We start from the raw sequence: 22,008 nt of genomic DNA on the forward strand, positions 1-22,008 counted from the left end.
GACAGACCGCAAGATCCGAGAGAAAAGACCGGTCCTCCAGTTTCCCATAGTTCTTGTGTTTATAGCTTTAAATGAAAAATGGCGGATGATACAAATAATAATCCTCAAGCCCCCAGGTTTACAGAGAAATTAAAATGCTGGTTCTCTTGGTCTTGGACCTACGTTTGTGCCATTTGGTTGGCCATGCTTTTAACTATGATTTACGTGCTACGAAGTCCGCTCAAGCTTCAAGAGACCGTTTCCGCAGGTAATAAATCTACAGAAAAAGCAGCTAGCCGCACAACTGTCCAGGCAGGTTGTGACAGGTGCTGTGACAGCTGAAGACATGGCCTACTCTAGTCTCTCTCTCTTCCTCCCTCTATTTCTATCTCTATGTCTCTTTCTTTCAGTTGTAAGGCAGGGCTATCGTAGAATCGCGTAATAAATAAAGTTTCCACTAGTACAAATCCTTAGGACATTTGGTTCATAAAATTCAAATTCTGTTAGATGCTCTAAGGTGGATTCTGAGGTTAACTTTGTTGGCTGAATAACGATATTTTCGTGACATTGTGGAATCCTCCAACCAAATTTCCCCATCCCTTTAACACACACTCTCCTTGTTTGTTCTGTTTTCATTGTTCTTAAGGCTGTTAAACTGTAGGATGGTTTAACTTGTACACTCTTTTCCCCCACAGCATCTGTCTTTTTGAATACGCTGACACCTAAATTTTATGTGGCACTCACAGGCACCTCCTCCCTCATCTCGGGGCTTATTTTGGTAAGTCAGGAGTCTTTTCTCCCCCCTCAGATGGCAGACACTGCTTTTTTTTACACACCGTGAGCCGTGCAAATTTTCAGAGGTAGTAGTAGTGTGCTGGGATGCATCTGATTGTCAGTTCCCATTGTAGGCCACCCAAAGGAAACATGTTTTGTTCCGCTTTGGTTCCCCTGTGCTCTTGTCCACAGCTGGCAGGAGTTCCTTAAAGGGGAATCAGTCTGTGAGGTACCAGTGCAGTGTGAACCAAGAGCAGTATGAAACGCGCAGGGACAGTGTGAATGTGAATGAATTCTGTGGCTGTTCTCTAAGCAGTACTGATTAGTGGGTGGTTCCAGTGTTTGTGATGCTCAAGTTTATCAGTCACATCACCTGTCAGTCAGTCACTGTCTGCTGTATTGGCCAGACTGAATTATGACATCGTAATTCTACCCAGAACTTTAAACTGTGATTGGAGGTCACCAGCCTCTGGTCAATTTAAATCTTTGACTGTGTTATCATACTGTGTCAGCTTAACACAAACTTACTTAACTCACCTACTCACACAACACTGATTATTACGAGCTCAACCAATGAGTCCACTCATTTACAGAAGATGTCATTTTTTTTTTTTTTTTTTTTTTTTTTTTTTAAAAATGCTGTGCATGACCCTTGTGCACATCCAAACAGCAGTGTTGAAACATCTGGCAAACAAAGCATCCTAAATATTTTATTGGTGTATATGTTTTATAGTGACTGGGAAAGACTAACTCACCTTCCTGACATTAACACAGACTGAAGCTGTGTCTGTGTTTAAATGTAACTTGTTCATGAGAGAAACACAACTTGGGCTAAAGCAAGACACAGCGAATGTCCACACTGCCAACGTTCAGCAGGCTAGACCGTCTTTAGCTATTTTGCCAACACTCACCAACTGGAAGAAGTTTGCGTTTATTTAAGTCAAATAATAAAAAAACCTAATACCCATTAAAGTTTTAGAGAACAGTCAGGTCTGTCCTCAAACCTTTTGTTCTTGTAATCTCTCAGAGTGTAAACTATTTTAAGCAACTCCTCATTTCTTCTGGAACATTCAGTGTGTGTCTTATAGGAGATATAGCCTATGAGTTGAACTGAGAAATGTTTTTAACTCAATGTGTTTCACGAGAGAATATTTTTTTAAAAAAATAAAAAGAAATTAGAAATGATTAAAAAATCCTCTTTTATCAGAAATAAAGAAAAGATTAATGAAATGATGGTCTTTTGAGCTTGTTGTAGAAATAATTCCTGATAAATTATTTTTTAACATGACCTTCTGAAGCAACAGAAGTTCAAGATTAAAAGGGTCTTAAACCTGCCACAGGCTTTTATCTTCTGAATGATGGATACCTTTTACAGCAAAACATTTTCTCTCTTATGTCTGAACATTCAGAAATCCCAAAACTATTTGTTAAAAATGAGCAGAAATGGTTTGTAAGGACCAGTGATGTCCTAAGTAGCCTTCAGAGGGGCTTCAGAAAAGGCATGGCATCTGAATGTGGTCAGTGCCCCAGACTGTAACCCCTGCACTGGTGTATGTAAAGCGATTGTTACTGTTGGCTGAGAGATACTGTTGAACAGACTAGTTAGTCTGTTGACTGGTGTGTTGTGAAGTAGCTTCCATTGTCTGATAAACCATAGTGTAATCAGTTAGACTCTTCCATTGTCTGATACACTACAGTGTAATCAGTTAGGCTCTTCCATTGTCTGATATACTACAGTGTAATCAGTTAGGCTCCTCCATTGTCTGATACACTACAGTGTAATCAGTTAGGCTTTTCCATTGTCTGATATACCATAGTGTAATCAGTTAGACTCTGCTTCAGAAAGCTTGCTAAAACTACTGGAAAACTCAGCTCTCAGGGTATTGTCATTCACCATTTCCATCAGTAACCTGTGTGATAAAATTGTGGATCCAAACATACATTGATATGCTGAAAACATCATCATTAAAGCTCTGTTCCAAATCCAAATAGAGCTGTGTCTGTGAGATGATCAGTGGTGAGACAGGGAATCTTCAGTTTAACTCAGATTGCCTCAGAATGTGTGTAGTGAAATGAAGCAACAGAGTTGGTGACACAGACTCAGGGCTTTGTGCATGAGAGTCACTCACTCTGCAGCGCTGAACACTTTAACAGAGTGCTCAACACTCAACACTGCGTCATATTTCAGACAGACCATTGGTCTCTAACAGTGAGACTGCAGACTCATCTGTGTTTTCATTCGTCAGGCTATCCCTGGATGTCTTGTGCTCTCCATTCTCACACAGTCACTCAGCAGCTGATGTAACTGGATGTATATAAGTGTATATTTAAAGTAGCACATGAAATATGGGGACCAAAAACCTGTAAATGCAGGACAAGCTTGAAATGATTTATCCATGTTTTGTCGTGTAAGTTACATATGTTCATGTATTTGCCACCTAAGTTACATATGTTCATGTATTTGCCATTGAAGTTACATATGTTTCGTGTATTTGCCACGAAAGTTACATATGTTCATGTATTTGTCACGAAAGTTACATATGTTCATGTATTTGTCACGAAAGTTACATATGTTCATGTATTTGCCACCTAAGTTACATATGTTCATGTATTGAACTGTTTTTGAGGTTCTTTTGGAAAGAGATGAACCTGTGAGTGTGACCCACTTGGATAAATAGCTTAGATGAAATGTTTTGTATAATGTTTTTAAATGCTTTAAACACTCTTTAATCTTGCCTTTCCCTTATTGTTTCTTTTGTCTGACTGTTGTTTGTCATACCCTCTCTTTTCTCTCCTTTATTTAAGATATTTGAATGGTGGTACTTCAGAAAGTATGGCGCATCATTCATAGAGCAAGTGTCTGTTAGCCACTTGCGCCCTCTGCTGGGCGGAGTGGAGAACAGCAGCTCAGGAGATCTCTTCTCCTCAGTCAATGGAGATACAGAGCACAGACCCACTGTTTCAGGTACTGGCTGTTGTACATTTGGATGATGGTGGCACTTTGATACAGTTTATTTTATCTATGATGCCCTGTGTACTGGTACCTCAGCCTGTGTACTGGTAACTCAGCCTGTGTACTGGTAACTCAGCCTGTGTACTGGTACCTCAGCCTGTGTACTGGTAACTCAGCCTGTGTACTGGTAACTCAGCCTGTGTACTGGTACCTCAGCCTGTGTACTGGTAACTCAGCCTGTGTACTGGTACCTCAGCCTGTGTACTGGTAACTCAGCCTGTGTACTGGTAACTCAGCCTGTGTACTGGTAACTCAGCCTGTGTACTGGTAACTCAGCCTTTGTACTGGTAACTTGCGCAGTAATAAGAATCAGACTCTGAAGTGTCTGTGTTTGTTTCAGAGTGCAAAGTGTGGAGGAACCCCCTAAATTTATTCAGAGGTGCAGAATACAGCAGGTATGGCTACACACACACACACACACACAGTTCACACAGCCACACATAGACAGACTATGCTGTCATTCCAACCCTTTCTCTCCTTGCCTCTTGCTGAGCTGTGTGTTCCGTTGCAGGTATACATGGGTGACTGGGAAAGAGCCCCTGACCTATCATGACATGAATTTATCAGCACAAGACCACCAGACGTTCTTCACTGGAGACACACAGCAGCTCAGACCAGAGGACTCTGGTAAGAACTGATATATATGACTCAGACCAGAGGACTCTGGTAAGAACTGATATATATATGACTCAGACCAGAGGACTCTGGTAAGAACTTATTTGACTCACATCAGAAGGCTTTAGTAAGCACTGATGTAACAGGTACTTTCATGTAAGTATTAGTCTGTCTGTTTGTTTATTTGAAGCTTAGCTCAGTTGTATTTCCAGGCCCATTATGTTTAAGAATATATATCGCATGACTATATTCTGTATATTTTGGGCCATAGGGTAAATGTTGTTGCTATTTCTTTTTGTTGTGACCTCAAAACAAAATCCAGGTAAAGCTGCATATTGTTCATATGTTCTGTGTTTCCTTTCTTTTTTCCTTTTGATGTTTTGGACCTATACTTTGTGGCTGAGAGCCGCAATAGAAATTTGGCAGAATTCAGAGTTTAAATTCTTATATTTCAGCCAAAGGCCATTGTCTCTAGCTTTGTCTAAGTGTGACCACTGACTGCGCTCTCTCTGTTTTTCTCTCTCTCTCCCTCTCTCTCTCTCTCTCTTTCTCTCTCACAGTGATGCAGAAAGCATGGAGAGAGAGGAACCCTCAGGCTCGGATCAGGGCAGCCTATCAAGCCATTAAACTCAACCATGAGTCAGTACTGTCACATACACACACACACACACACACACACACACATTAAACTCGACCACGAGTCAGTACTGTTACACACACACACACACACACACACACACACACTAAACTCAACCCCGAGTCAGTACTGTCACACACACACACACACACACACCTAGGAGGTACACACAATCATTAGACAGTACTGTTACACGCACATACAAACACACTTATGGATACAGACATGCACACCTCTACATATATTCACCGGAGCAGCCTGCCAAGTCCACGTTTGCTCTTTGACTGCGTTTGAACTGTTAATGAAACAGAAACTGTCTTACATGGCTTTCCATCTGCTGAGTTATTCTGTGTAAGTAGACAGGCTTCTGGCTGAAGTGTGTTTTAAGGTCTCAGCTTACATCACTTATCTTAGTACGTGTGTGTGTATGTGTGTGTGTGTGATTTCCCAGATGTGCTGCTGCCTATGTGTTGTTGGCTGAGGAAGAAGCAACCACAATCTCTGAGGCTGAGCGTCTGTTTAAAAAGGCCCTGAAAAGTGGTATGGGTTTCTCAGAGCAGAGCATTAGACCACACAGCACCAATACCAACTCATTCAACAGACAGCACCATCTCTTACCCAGTACCAACTCATTCAACAGACAGCACCATCTCTTACCCAATACCAGCTCATTCAACAGACAGCACCATCTCTTACCCAATACCAGCTCATTCAACAGACAGCACCATCTCTTACCCAATACCAGCTCATTCAACAGACAGCACCATCTCTTACCCAATACCAGCTCACTCAACAGACAGCACCATCTCTTACCCAATAAGTTTCCAGTTTATTTAGAGCCCAGTATCACTGTTTACAGTCTCAAAGGGCTTTACAGGCCACAACAGTCAAAATCAAAACAGGACGGCACCCCCTGACTTAATCCTCATTGCGGGCAAGAAAAAACTCCCCAAAAACCCAAAAGGGAAATGGGAGAAATCTTGAGAAGGACCACAGAGAGAGGAGACCCCTTCTTGGCCAGACAGGTGTGCAATAGGTGCGGGCAGTTACAATTGCAAGTAAATTAGAGCATGAACAAAGGGGATGGTGATGCTGACAGGAGGCTGACAGGGGGATGAAAGATGATAACACCAGGATGGATCGGTCCAGAGGGCAGGAGGAGTCAGGATCACTGGTATCTCAGGAGTAGCACGTGTGGCGAGTAGCATGTGTGGCTCAACAGAGAGAAAGAGAGAGAGAGAGAGAGAGAGAGACATTGTTAGATGTTCATTTCCACATAATGGTTAGGGGAAAATGTACATTGTGTGCCGAGTGCAGGCAGGGACTCCAGCAAGTCTAGCTATTACAGCATAGCTAAAAGGGAGAGCTAGAAGGTAATACGGACATGATGGCACTCTGGGACACAAGGCGGCCACCCACTCCACCGTCAACAAACCTGAGTGAACATGTTAGAGTGGGGGGGGAGGGGGGCACAGCATCCAAACATCCCAGTTTACCAAACATTCTATGCTCGGGAACCCTCCAGATCTGCTCCTTTACCTAGTAAAGAGCTGTCAGCAAAAGGCTTGGCTAAACAGATAAGTTTTCAGCCTTGAGTTAAACATAGAGACTGTGTCTGAGTCTCGAACATTAATTTGGAGGCTATTCCGTAACTGTGGGGCTCTGTAAGAGAAGGCTCTGCCCCCTGCTGTAGCCGTCACAACTCGAGGTACCAACAAATGGCCTGCACCTTTTGATCTAAGTAGGCGTGGTGGATCATAAAAGACCAGGAGTTCGTGCAGGTACTGTGGCACAAGACCATTTAGTGCTCTGTAGGTTAATAGTAAGATTTTATAATCAATACGAGATTTGACTGGGAGCCAGTGCAGTGTGGATAAGATAGGAGTGATGTGATCATATCTTTTGGCTCTAGTAAGAACTCTGGCTGCTGCATTCTGAACTAACTGTAGCTTATTTATACACCTATTAGAACATCCAGACAGTAAGGCATTACAATAGTCTAACCCAGAGATAATGAAAGCATGAACCAATTTTTCAGCATCTTGAAATGACAATGCATTTCTTATCCTGTTAATATTTCTAAGATGAAAGAAGGCTATCCTGGTAATATTATCTACATGAGCTTCAAATGAAAGACTGGAGTCAATAATTACACCAAGGCCTTTTACTGCCGCACATGATGAAAGAGAAAGGCCCTCCAGAGTAACTATGTGATCGGAAAGCTTACTCCTAGCTGCACGTGATCCTAGTACAAGTACTTCTGTCTTTTCAGAGTTAAGTGAGAGGAAGTTAGTAAGCATCCAATGCCTAATATCCTTTACACATTCTTCAGTTTTGTTAAGATGGTGTCTCTCGTCTGGCTTCGCTGAGACATACAACTGTGTGTCATCAGCATAGTAGTGGAAGCTAATACCGTGTTTACGAATAATATTACCTAGAGGTAGCATATGTAAAGAAAAAAGCACTGGGCCTAAAAAGAAAAAAGCAGTGGGCCTAAATACCACTCACTCAACAGACAGCACCATCTCTTACCCAATACCAACTCACTCAACAGCTCTCATCTCATAATACATGCTGATAAATAATCTGATAAATACATGCTGATAAATAATCTGATAGATACATGCTGATAAATAATCTGTGAGACATAGTCTGATAAATAATCTGTGAGATATATTCTGATAAATAATCTGATAAATACATGCTGATAAATAATCTGTGAGATATATTCTGATAAATAATCTGATAAATACATGCTGATAAATAATTTGTGAGATATATTTTGACAAATGTACATTTTCACTGTGGGAATGGATGCATGCTTTGTAGTGCTGGACACCAACACCTTTGTTCTGATGGTTTGTGGTCAGTGGGTCAGCAGGACATGCAAATATTGACACAGTGAAGTTCTGTAATACAGCACTAGATTTACACTACCGATATAGTGGAAAGAAAGTATTCACCCCCTTCCTGGCCTGTACAGTTTGTTTTTTAACTGCAGATGAAGTGATTTTTTCTCCCCTCTTGACTGTGTGTATAATGTATGTTTATACTGGTTAACAATTTAGAGCACAAAGGTTGTTTTTAAAGTGTAGTAAAACAAAATAATAAAACATATAATATAATATTTATTAATTCAACACATTTCAGTTTGTATTTTAAATGACATGTGAGAACACCTTCAGAATTTTCATAACACTTGATTACCTAGTCATTTATGTGCAGGAGTCACAAAAAATTTGTAAAATGACAAAATATGGAAAATGTTAGGGTTGAGATTGTTTACAGGAGAGAGTAAATGATTAATCTTATTATTAAGTAAACAATTATTTTGATTTTTAAATTAATAATTAATCTCCTTCTTTTGGATGTGATTAAATCCATAATGAAAAGTGTATTTGATGTGAAGTGCTGATTTTGTCTGTAATGTTTGTGTTGATTTGATGTGTTCAATGGAGCTGTGTGATGTGTGCCCCGTCTGTAGCTGGCAAAGACACCAACTTGCTCGTGTACATCAGGCGCAGATTGGCCATGTGTGCACGAAAACTGGGACGCGTCAAAGAGGCCGTCAAAATGATGAGAGACGTAAGTCCAACTGCTTTCTGTGGTCACCAGATCTGTTTATGCCTTAAGTGAAGTAACCATGACGAATAATGAGTGTTTGTGAGAGGGAAGATGACTGTCATAGTGTGATTTCAACCTCAGATTCTTCTCAGTGTTTGGTCTAAAATAATGATGTACCCTGGTCTGATGTGAAATGTTTCTTGAATGTTGTTTGAGTGTTACTTTACTATTGTTTTGATCAGTTAAGGCAGGAGGGAGATGGCTCTGAGAGGCTTGTTTTATTTGAGTAGGTTTATGTTATGATTATGAGTGAGAGAGGTATGATCATGTGTTTTTGTGTGCTGTCATTTAAAGGCTGCCTCTTTCTAGTCACCATTAATGCTCAGAGCTGAATCTCTGGTCCTCTGTTTCTCCCTAAGTTAATGAAAGAATTCCCCCTGTTGGGAATGTTAAATATCCATGAGAATCTTCTGGAAGCCCTGCTGGAGCTAAAGGCATACGCAGATGTGCAAGCCGTATTGGCGAAATATGACGGTGAGCCAAACTACTGCAGCCATTCCCTTGTCTGGCTAATGAGACAGAAATTGAATATTTATGCAGAAATTAAAATAGATTGAAATTTTAAAAAATTGTCCTCTGAAAGGGGGGGTGTGTTATTAAAAAAAAAAAAAATATATATATATATATATATATATATATATATATATATATATATTAAAAGAAAATATTAATGCAGAAACCCCGTGATCTTTGTGCTGCTGTACATGTATTGTGGCGGAGGAATTAATATTAACTGTACTGTTCTTCTGGTAACATGACATAGCAAAATAAAAGTGTAATTTTCTGTAGCACACTTGCAGGCACAAATAACAGCAAAATATTCTACAATGTTATGATTTTTCTGTAACACACGGTCACTATAGCCCATTTTAACATACTGTAACACAGGGTCACTATAACCCATTGTAACATACTGTAACACATGGTCACTATAGTCCATTTTAACATACTGTAACACAGGGTCACTATAACCCATTGTAACATACTGTAACACAGGGTCACTATGGCCCATTTTAACATGCTGTAACACAGGGTCACTATGGCCCATTGTAACATGCTGTAACACAGGGTCACTATAGCCCATTTTAACATACTGTAACACAGGGTCACTATGGCCCATTTTAACATGCTGTAACACACGGTCACTATAGCCCATTTTAACATGCTGTAACACAGGGTCACTATGGTCCATTTTAACATGCTGTAACACAGGGTCACTATGGCCCATTTTAACATGCTGTAACACAGGGTCACTATGGCCCATTTTAACATACTGTAACACAGGGTCACTATAGCCCATTTTAACATGCTGTAACACAGGGTCACTATGGCCCATTTTAACATGCTGTAACACAGGGTCACTATAGCCCATTTTAACATGCTGTAACACAGGGTCACTATAGCCCATTTTAACATACTGTAACACAGGGTCAGTATAACCCATTGTAACATACTGTAACACATGGTCACTATGGCCCATTATAACATGCTGTAATACAGGGTCACTATAACCCATTGTAACATACTGTAACACATGGTCACTATGGCCCATTTTAACATACTGTAACACAGGGTCACTATGACCCATTTTAACATACTGTAACACAGGGTCACTATGGCCCATTTTAACATGCTGTAACACAGGGTCACTATAGCCCATTTTAACATGCTGTAACACAGGGTCACTATAGCCCATTTTAACATACTGTAACACAGGGTCAGTATAACCCATTGTAACATACTGTAACACATGGTCACTATGGCCCATTATAACATGCTGTAATACAGGGTCACTATAACCCATTTTAACATACTGTAACACATGGTCACTATAACCCATTTTAATATGCTGTAACACAGGGTCACTGTAGCCCATTTTAACATGCTGTAACACACGGTCACTGTAGCCCATTTTAACATGCTGTAACACACGGCCACTATAACCCATTGTAACATACTGTAACACATGGTCACTATAGCCCATTTTAACATACTGTAACACAGGGTCACTATAACCCATTGTAACATACTGTAACACAGGGTCACTATGGCCCATTTTAACATACTGTAACACAGGGTCACTATGACCCATTTTAACATACTGTAACGCATGGTCACTATAGCCCATTTTAACATACTGTAACACAGGGTCACTATAACCCATTGTAACATACTGTAACACAGGGTCACTATGGCCCATTTTAACATGCTGTAACACAGGGTCACTATGGCCCATTGTAACATACTGTAACGCATGGTCACTATAGTCCATTTTAACATGCTGTAACACGGGGTCACTATAGCCTATTTTAACATGCTGTAACACACGGTCACTATAACCCATTTTAACATGCTGTAACACAGGGTCACTATAACCCATTTTAACATGCTGTAACACACGGTCACTATAGCCCATTTTAACATACTGTAACACAGGGTCACTATGGCCCATTTTAACATGCTGTAACACACGGTCACTATAGCCCATTTTAACATACTGTAACACAGGGTCACTATGGCCCATTTTAACATGCTGTAACACAGGGTCACTATAGCCCATTTTAACATACTGTAACACAGGGTCACTATGGCCCATTTTAACATGCTGTAACACAGGGTCACTATAGCCCATTGTAACATGCTGTAACACAGGGTCACTATAGCCCATTTTAACATACTGTAACACAGGGTCACTATGGCCCATTTTAACATACTGTAACACAGGGTCACTATGGCCCATTTTAACATGCTGTAACACAGGGTCACTATAGCCCATTTTAACATGCTGTAACACAGGGTCACTATAGCCCATTATAACATGCTGTAACACAGGGTCACTATGGCCCATTTTAACATGCTGTAACACACGGTCACTATGGCCCATTTTAACATACTGTAACACAGGGTCACTATAGCCCATTTTAACATGCTGTAACACAGGGTCACTATAGCCCATTTTAACATGCTGTAACACAGGGTCACTATAGCCCATTTTAACATGCTGTAACACAGGGTCACTATGGCCCATTTTAACATGCTGTAACACAGGGTCACTATAGCCCATTTTAACATGCTGTAACACAGGGTCACTGTAGCCCATTTTAACATGCTGTAACACAGGGTCACTATGGCCCATTTTAACATGCTGTAACACAGGGTCACTATAGCCCATTACAACGTGCTATGGCACATGGTCACCATAGCCCATTGCAGCATATGGTAACAAAGGGTCACTATAGCCCATTGTAGTGCTGCAGAGTCCATTGTAGCTCTTGGTGACATGTCCATTGACACATCGCTGGGGTAGCACACACGTGACTCTCTAACCTTCTGTAATGCCATGTATGCCCTGCCTTTTTCAGACATCAGCCTGCCTAAGTCAGCCACAATATGCTACACATCTGCCCTGCTCAAAGCTCGGGCCGTCTCAGATAAGTGAGTGTTTCTTTACTGTGTGAAGCCTATTTACTGGCACATTCCAGTCACATGAACTGCACCTTAAAATATTATAATGAAAACATGTATGTTTGTAAGTTTGATTAGTATTTTAGAACTGTCACACATGTTAATGTATGTGTATTCCAGAGGGCAGATGGCTTTCTATATTCAGTAAAGAGTAATGCATATTTTAGGTTTTCCCCTGAAGCAGCGTCCAGACGAGGCCTCAGTACAGCTGAAATGAATGCAGTGGAGGCTATCCACAGAGCTGTGGAGTTCAACCCACATGTGCCCAAGGTAGGCTACACAAATACACACACACACACACACACACACACACACACACACACACACACCCATATATATCAATACACAGACAGGCGCACACACACACACATACATACATACTTGTGGGGCAGCCATAGCCTAAAGGTTAGATAAGTGGGCTCGGGACCGGAAGGTCGCCAGTTTGATCCCTGGACCAGCAGGAAAAGATGTAGGCAGGGGGAGTGAATGAACAGCGCTTTCCCCTCCCTCAGTATTCACAGCTGAAGTGCCCTTGAGCAAGGCAACTAACCCCCACTGCTCCCCAGGCGCTGCAGCTATGTGGCTGCCCACTGCTCCAGGTGTGTGTGTACTCATTGCTCACTACACATACTGTGTATGTTTACTGCTGGATGGGTTAAATGCAGATTCCTAATTTCCATCAGAGGATCAATAAAGTATCTAAAATTTAACACACACACACACACATTTGAGCTTCATTTATGTGTGTTTGTGTGTTTTCATGTATATGTGTGTGTGTATGAAGGTTTCCTCTCCATATTTGGTTAGGAATAGTTTTAGTCTCTCGATATCTGACCAAATCCATCAGTCGTATCGGTCAGTCCAGTCAGTCATATCTGGCAATCCGTCGGTCATATCAGTCAGTCCAGTCATGTCTGAGGAATGGTTTTGTTTTCCCTGACCACTCAGTGAACTCAAAGAGCAAGCTGTAGTCTATTTTGTAGTTATCCCCCACAGTGATACATTGAGAAATACATTTCCATAATGGGCAGGTAGGTGGCGCAGTTCCTTTGTTAGAGATGAAACAGTCTATTAATTCTGAACCACTCACTGAGATGATGTCCTTTGTCGTTTTCATGTCTACAATATTCCACACATACGTCATCATTGTTCAGCACATTTCATTATATGCATTTAAAAAGCCATAGGTAGCTCATTAAGTCTGCAAAATGTCCATTGAAGTGTTTGCTTACTGAGGTGTTGTATTAGGCTGCAAATTCATTCGGCATTCAAATGATTACGTGGTTTTCAAAAAGTGAAATAGTTTACCTGTACTAACCAACGAAAACTACTCTGAATGAAATATTTCTAAATTTTTAGTATTTCTAGAACAGCTTTAAAGTTAGGTACTTCCGAGTCCCCATGTTTTAGTGCAGTCTTTTCAAAGAGGTGCCTTCTCTGCACCTCTAAAAACTCCATCTGCCCCAACCTGCCCCACCCGACAACCTGATCAGCTTGTAGAGGTATAACACCTGTCTTTACCACTCTTTACCACTCTTTCACCCCACTGTCACTGTCTGCTGTCATTCATATGTGTGATAAAGCGCTATCTTGTAGCAGTTTGTAGAGTTGCTTTGTCGCTTATCCTAATCTTTAATACTACAGTCAGTGAAAAGCAAAGGACACACTTTGAAGATTTGATGATTGGACATAATTAAAACTGACTGGCCGTTACTAAGGGTTAAGAGTGGATGATTAGATTGGTCTTAAGCTCTCAGGATACATGTAATTCTGGAATCAAAAGGCACATGGTGGAGCAGAAGAATGAACACACCAAAGGAAAAATGGACCTTAATCTTGAAATAATTGAATGAAATTTACTATGGCAACTGCACATGAGTCATTGTTAAAATATTCATATTAAAATAAATACTAATGACCAACATGTGTTAGCTGTATCACAGGAACAGGAAGTACATTCTCATCGACAGGACCAGACATTCGTCTGACAGGACTTGACAGGACAGGTACAACAGCTATAAAACAGTAGTAGAGTCTCAGTTAAAAAAAAAAAAAGAGAGAGAAAATCAAAAATCTCTCCATCCTGAACTTCATAATGCTGAGGTTTAATGGTAAGGTTGCCGAAGCAAAACTTGGAGCCCAGAGTGTAGTACCAAGGATGGTTTGATGGGTCATTTATCTGTGTACTGACATTGTGTTTGAAGAAAAGGATGCGATTGTGTTTGGAGAAAAAGATGCTTTTAACTTACATTAGCTGTTTAGGGGCTATAAAAGACAATGTTAGAGTTGTTTTGGTAGAGGCATTAGCTGTGAGGAGTTGTTAAATATGATGGTGGAGTTGTTTTGGTAAGGGCATTAGCTGTGAGGAGTTGTTGAACATGATGGTGGAGTTGTTTTGGTAAGGGCTTTAGCTGTGAGGAGTTGTTGAACATGATGGTGGAGTTGTTTTGGTAAGGGCTTTAGCTGTGAAGAGTTGTTAAATATGATGGTGGAGTTGTTTTGGTAAGGGCATTAGCTGTGAGGAGTTGTTAAAAATGATGGTGGAGTTGTTTTGGTAGGGGCATTAGCTGTGAGGAGTTGTTAAATATGATGGTGGAGTTGTTTTGGTAAGGGCATTAGCTGTGAGGAGTTGTTAAAAATGATGGTGGAGTTGTTTTGGTAAGGGCATTAGCTGTGAGGAGTTGTTAAATATGATGGTGGAGTTGTTTTGGTAAGGGCATTAGCTATGAGGAGTTGTTAATTCAAAGACTGGAACATACCAAAACAACCCTACTAAACTGGTTAATGAGTGTTGTGGTGAAAACCTAAATGAAAACAAATGACATCCACAACATTTCCAGTCAGCACATCTAAACGTGACTTCAAACAGTGGTTTTTGTGGAACATTTTAGAGTGTGTAGTATAGAGTATATTTCCACAACTGCTGGCTGTCGTTCTTGCTGAGTGGTCTGGTTTTCCATTGTGCTATTCAGTCGTGTTAGTATGACAGTCTGACAGAGAATGATTTCGTGCCACATTTCAAAGCATTTATTTAAACAGTATTAAACACATTTTAGCATAGCAAGACGTCTGCAGTCTGTAAAAAGTCTTGAGAAAATTCCAGAATGTTGCCAGTCTAACCAGTTTGATCTACAGAATATTCACTGTTTCAAAGAACCCCAGGATATCACCCAGAGGCCCATCGTAGGCCCCTCTGTCCCCACAGTGCACTGTTAGGAAACACACTGGGTAACATTGGCTCTCATTGAAGAATAGTTAGGACAAGATCACTCAGCTCCAAAATGGACCATTTGCTTACTACCAAAGTAGCCTTATTTAGCAAAAACAACACGAGTAAAATGCAACAATTTTAGAACAATGTGTGGACAGATGAGACAAAACTGTAGCTGTCTGGCCAAAATGAAAAACAACATGTCTATGGAAAATGGCTACCCTCAGGACCTCTGTGGTCCTCTGTCAACAAGTCTAGCTTGCTGTACCAGCCTATTCTACAGAAACATGTAAGAGCCTCTGTCTAATATCCAAAAAACGCAACCAAAGTGTTTAATGAAATGTTTGTTGCCACCCAGGGTGAGATTTATCTACTCATAGGACTATATGAAAGTCAGACAGGCCACAGAAGACGGAGAGACAGAGAGAGATGAACCAACAGACTCCTCATGGGGGCGTGTCTAAGGTTCATTTGTGTAGGCTGATGGGAGTTTGTGTTTGTTGTAGGTGTATGTTTGGGATGTGCAGCCATGACAGCAGTGCCTGTTTGAGTTTCATCAGATACCACTAGAGCAGCAGACTGTGGCGAATGATCCATGAGTCTGTAACTGCTCAGGACCCTTTCACACACACACACATATATACACACACACACTCACACACACACACCACACACACACACTTGTACTTCTGTCTTTGTAAGGACACTCGTTGACAGGATGCATTCCCTAGCCCCTTACCCTAACCTCAACTATCTCAATTAAATGCCCAACCCCAACCCTTACCATAACCCTAACCTAAGCCTAATCTAACCTGAACCCTAAAACCAAGTCTTAACCCTTAAACAGCCCTTTGAAGAAGTGAGGTCCAGCCAAAATGTCTTCAGTTTCCCAAAATGTCCTCACTTCCAAGGTCTAAAACTGAAATTGGTCCTCACAAGGATAGCTGTACAAGTGCACACAGACACACACAGACGCACGCGCACAAACACACACACACACACACACACACTTCTGCCTGTTCTACCCCAAATAGTCTGCTCCACCAAACTTGAATGACTGACTCAGAGCACATTCTTCTCTTCTCTTCTTCCCTGGTCCTCCTGTTCACATAGAAAATGCATACAGAAATGTTTCTGTGTCTTTCAGGGGCATGGTCTGTCAGAGGATAAAAATGACAGTGAATACCACATAAAGGTTTTTCTGTAAAGATGAGGATTAGGTGATAATCAGTGTGAGATCCCAGCTGCTTCTCTCTGGGTTGTTCTCAACACTGAAACCCATCTGCAGTGTTCTACACTCTTTGTGCTGATGTGCACTGACTGAGCTCTGAGGAGCACAGCACAGGAACAGTGAGAAATACCAGAGAGCTGACAGACTAGCAGTCCATTCACTCAGTGACTGAATGAGCGTAGTTACAGAGACGGTTAACTCTGAAGCGCTTTACCTTGGAGTTATAGTAACAGTTAGTAATTGTCAGACATACAGAGGTGAAGTGAATGGTTGCATTTGACCGCTGATTTGGATCAGAGGCTGGCGTGACAGGAGACCGTTTAACACCAGCTGCGTTCAGCCTTAGTGTGCATATCTATGGTGATGGTTTCTGTTTCTTTTCCATTAAGTTAAGATCAGAATCAGATGGTGGATTAAGACTTGTGCTTTGGCTTAGTGTCCCGAAGTTAAAAGAGAGCATGAGCGACATGCTATCCGCAGATCAAAGAGGTGTCACGGGGGGGCAGGGGTGGTGTGGGGGAGGGGGTGGGGGTTGGGGGGGTGGTGTGTGTGTGTGTTGTCAAAAGGGGAAATGTCATTCATTGCAATGCCCAAGCTTGCCAGGACAGCCTGCTCTCAAATACCAGCCATAATCAACAGACTGGCCTGGTTTAAAGTGACCCCCAATGGGTCTTCACTGAAGACATCCAGTCTGAAACACAGAGGAATACGCACGTACACATGCATGCATACACACACACATGCACACACACACAGACCAAGTGCTTTATTTTGCATTCTCAGACACATTCCAACATTGAAGACACAGGACACCCACAGTCCTATTAACACAGGAATGATATAAGATGTCACATCTAGTCAAACACTGCCCCTCACATCACACTCACACACTGCGCCCTGTTCTGTGGCTGTGTTTGGTGTATTTGTGTGTGCGGAGTGCATGCGAGTGTGTGTATAGGTGTGTGTGTGTGTATGTGTGCATGAGGCTGGCGTGTTGCGCTCTGAACAGATCAGACAGATTTAGTTGTAGGAGAGCATTTCCAAGGCCGTGTTTGTCAGCCCAGTGTGTCTGTCGTAGGCTGGTCTGAAGATTCCAGTGGCCAGAGACTGGATTAACACACAGTTTCTGTTAGATACTCAGCCCACACTGCTGTAGTCTGTTTTCCCATGAGCCCTCTGCTGATCTGGGTCGTCACTGCTGGACTGCATTGGTCGTACAGAGCTGTATTATATCCAGGCACAGATGGTTCTACTGAGTCTGAGTCTGATACTGATACTGAAAACACTGTCGTCATCATGGAGCATCAACCAGTCACGCATGAACTAATGTTGACTCCCAGTCTCCTGTTTTCACCCCTGTGAGTGTGTATTTTTTTATAAAGCCATTCCAGCATTGCTCTGGGAAAAAGGCGTTTGGAGTACACCCAGACATCCTTCATTAAGGAGAGCAGCCGTTGGTTCAAATATCCATGTTCATTAAAGAACCAATAAGGAGATGTTCAGACAGAATACACAGTTTGTGCCCTTTGACTTCTTTGTACATTAGTGGGTTAATTTACTCCCTGGTTGTCTCTCTCTTTGTATGTGTGTGCACATGTATATGTATGTGTGTGTGTGTGTGTGTGTGTGTGTGTGTGTGTCTGCAGTATTTATTAGAGATGAAGAGCCTGATCCTGCCTCCGGAGCACATTCTGAAGCGGGGGGACAGTGAGGCAGTGGCCTATGCCTTCTTTCACCTACAGCACTGGAAAAGAGCAGAGGGAGCGCTCAACCTCTTGCACTGCACATGGGAAGGCAGTATGTACACACACGCACACACACACACACACACACGAGTGTATGGTCCACCCATGTCGTAGTGCACATCCATCAGATTTTCATGGCATAATTTTTTGTCATGTAGTTTTCTGTCTCATTGGACATGTCTGTACTTCAGCTGATCAGCCCTGGTTTGGACTGATTTTGAATTTAATTGGTTGGGATCCATTTTTTGTCTTGTTTTTTTCAGCCTTCCGGATTATTCCATACCCTCTAGAGAAGGGTCATCTGTTCTACCCATACCCTGGCTGCACAGAGACTGCTGACAGAGAACTTCTGCCATGTGAGCACGATATTTTTGACTAAATACTGCCAAAAATGTAAAAAATGTTTACATTTCTCGTTTCTTCTCTCTCTTTCTCATTTGATATCCATCTTACTCATGCTGTTTCTCTTCTTTTGTCTCTTCCCTGTCTCTCTCCCTCTCTCAGCGTTCCATGAGGTTTCAGTGTATCCGAAGAAGGAGTTGCCTTTTTTCATCCTCTTCACAGCAGGCCTGTGCTCCTTTACTGCTGTGCTGGCTATGCTCACACACCAGTTCCCCGAACTTATGGGCATTTTTGCCAAAGCCGTAAGTCCTGACCTTTCTGCTCTCCACTGTCCACATGGGTTGTAAGTCCTTCACCTCTCTGGTCTTCACTCAGGACGTAAGTCAGAGGTGTCAAAATACAGTTCTGGAGGGCCAGGGTCCTGCTGGTTTTTGTTTTCACCTCTTAGTTACCTGTTGATTTTCACCTTGAAAACAGGTGCGCATGCTCTTCAGCCAATCAGAGATTGTATTTACTTGATCGACAAGAAAAACAGCAGGACCATGGCCCTCCAGGACTGGATTTTGACACCTTTGATGTAGGTCCTTCACCTCTCTGCTCTCCATTGTCCAGTCGGGACATAAGTCCTTCACCTCTGTGGTCTCCACACAGGACACAAGTCCTCTCTGCTGTCCACACAGGACGCAAGTCTTTCTGCATCTCTCTGCACTCCTCTGTCTACTGTCCGCACAGGATGTAAGTCCTGTCTGCCCTCCACACAGGCCCTCAGACCCTAGCCCTCCAGGACCATGACCAGAGTCATTCACTGAGATTCCTTCTGAAGAGCGTCTGAGTCACTGCTCTATTTTCTGCTATTTATCTCATGATGTTTTTAAAACACACATCTGTTTGTGTGAATGTCTGTGAAGTGTCCAAAAGAGGAGGCAAAATACATATACGTAACTAAATCATATGTTTCAGTTTAGCATCTTTGGGGGGAAAAAACAAGTCCTCACTCACTGATTGACTCCAGTTTGGAGTGGGCATGTCTGGCACTCTGTAAGAGGGCAGGAGGCTCTGTGTCCAATCTCTGTGCTTATTAAGTCTCTGTTTTACGAGCTGATCGAATGCTCTTTAAATATTGTGTTTTCTGTGAGTGGCATTTGTTTTGGGAAAGACCTGAGGGAGAACATGTATCTCTCAGCCTGTTTTGTGTAACAGTCGGGCCGAGCTGCCAGCGGTGATTAAGTATGAGAGCGCAGAGAAGCAAGGAGGCCTCTGGCTGGACAGTGAGGAGAAGCAGAACACGATGAGGAGAGACTGGCAGTCTGTGCCCTAAATCTCACAACCTGCGTCACCGCCGACTCACCGCCTGTGCCCAGGGTGTGGGTTTGAGTTTGAGTGAGTTCCAGTCCAGAGCTGATTCTTAAACTCCTCCTCTTGGACCCCAGGGCAGGTCTGAGAGGTTCTGATGACTGTTAGCAGTGTGACTGGTACAGCATGTTGCCCTGTGTCGTTCTATAGGACTCAGATATTACCCAAACCAGTCTCATCGTTTTAGACCCACAGACACAGCCTGGGATCTGCTACGCAAGGCCATTGGCATTAGTTCAGCTATACAGACAGAAGGCATTGCTGTCATGTCTCTCCTAGACAATGTGTAGAACATTGTGTGAACAGGTTTAAATGCCCACAGTACAATAATCTTGCTTTGTATTTTAGCATGTATATACGAAGTGTGAAGTATTGTAGCTGTGTTTCAGTATGTTAATGACACGTGGTGTGTTGTAGCTGTGTTTCAGTATGTTAATGACACATGGAGTGTTGTAACTGGCAAAACTGTTGATTTTTTCATAGTGTGACCTGTCAAGTCATCTGTCCTTCCTGTCCTCCTCAAACACGCTTCCACTTTCTGCATACATACACACACACACACACATCGCTCTGCTGGGAGTCATTTTCCAAATCTCTTATTGAAATAAATGAAGCGGTCTGAGGTCTGTGTTTAATTGCTCCTCGTTTGTCATGTTGCGGTATGCATGAGTGTTGTCACTATCAGAGCCAGCATCAGGCGTCTCCAGCCAAAACCGCTCCGTCGCCTCTCGCTCCTCACAGACGCCACACACTGTGATTCTGTTCCCATATTCTGTCATAAACATCTGTTGGGGCTGCAGAACATATTGCTTGGTAAACACATTAAAGGCTTGTTTATGGTGGACTGGACAACGAGGGTTTGAACGTTCCTCTTGCGGTTGTTTTTCCGCGCCGTCGTTAAGTAGTGGAGCTGGTTAGCGGCCAGCGCTGTGGGTCAGCTCTGTCTACTCTCTGTGTGTGTCAGCTCACTAAATCCACTGCAGAGCTTTAGGACATGACCATTTTCAATTCAGTTATACCTCTGCTATGAACCTGGTATCATGTGTCTACAGCTCACCAATAGGAAAGTGGACATGAACTCTACATTTGACCTCACTGTCCTTCTTAGTCATCCTTGAATAATACTAGTTATATGAAGTGAGCTATAAAGTGACTGAATTTGGCATGTCATAACAACACTCTGTCCTGCTGTGCTGGATCTGTGATTGGCTATTTTATAGTATTTAATATGTTTACTTGATTTTGTAAAATCCAGTTTAGTTTAATTTCAGCTGTATTTGTCCAATAAGGGTAGTTTAAGTTGAGTACAAATGAAACGCAGTCAGGACAGGGCGGATAGCTACTAATAGTCCAACTATTTAAGCAGGATTTAAAAAGAAAAGGAAGAAAGTCTCCCCAGATGTTTTCGACAATTTACCATGAACAAGGAATCTGCTCCTGTCGTATAGTCATATGGAGTCCAGTTATATGCCTGTGTGGAAGGAATCTTTGAGAAATAGGAATAGCATTCCAGTTTTGGGTGTGCTCTGTACTGGAAAAGTCAATAGATTAGCTGCAATTATTTTAAAGCTGAAAATGTAATAATTGGTTTGAACTGATATCAATCACTTTGCGATCTCTCTCTCTCTCTCTCTCTCTCTCTCTCTCTCTCTCTCTCCCTCCCCCTCTCCCTGTCTTCAGTTCTTCAGTACCCTCTTTGCACCTCTGGGTTTCTTCGCAGACAAGATGGAGAGTTTCATGCCTTCCTGTCTTCTGCATCAGCCAGCAAGACTCTGACTGTACTCCCTGTGAAACGCATGCCAACAGAATACAAGAATTAAGAGAATAGAGTGAAGAGTGCAGACGCTTATCCATCAACTAACAATTAAACATTATGATTTCTGTCTTTGCATAAACCTGTGTCTACTTCCATTGCTCTTCTTTATTGTCTGTATGTTCAGAGCTCTCTGGATCTCGGAGCCGTGGTGCTTTTTAAGGAAACTTGGCCTGATGCACGGCTCCCAGGCTGGCACAGACAGC

The 22,008-nt window shown here is 42.1% G+C and overlaps 1 protein-coding gene across 1 annotated transcript; it reads left to right on the forward strand.

Annotated features, from left to right (window-relative positions):
• Positions 1 to 78: 78 nt before the first annotated feature.
• Positions 79 to 21,769, forward strand: st7l (suppression of tumorigenicity 7 like). Its single transcript, XM_030776322.1, has 15 exons — positions 79 to 247; positions 675 to 757; positions 3,559 to 3,718; positions 4,107 to 4,161; positions 4,278 to 4,393; positions 4,942 to 5,020; positions 5,470 to 5,558; positions 8,503 to 8,603; positions 9,002 to 9,116; positions 12,005 to 12,077; positions 12,275 to 12,377; positions 18,196 to 18,346; positions 18,558 to 18,650; positions 18,799 to 18,938; positions 21,670 to 21,769. The coding sequence occupies exons 1-15, from the start codon at positions 79 to 81 to the stop codon at positions 21,763 to 21,765; spliced, it is 1,623 nt and encodes a 540-aa protein (XP_030632182.1). The 3' UTR covers positions 21,766 to 21,769.
• Positions 21,770 to 22,008: the final 239 nt, after the last annotated feature.

This window comes from Chanos chanos, chromosome 6, assembly GCF_902362185.1.
Source record: "Chanos chanos chromosome 6, fChaCha1.1, whole genome shotgun sequence".
NCBI lineage: Eukaryota > Metazoa > Chordata > Actinopteri > Gonorynchiformes > Chanidae > Chanos > Chanos chanos.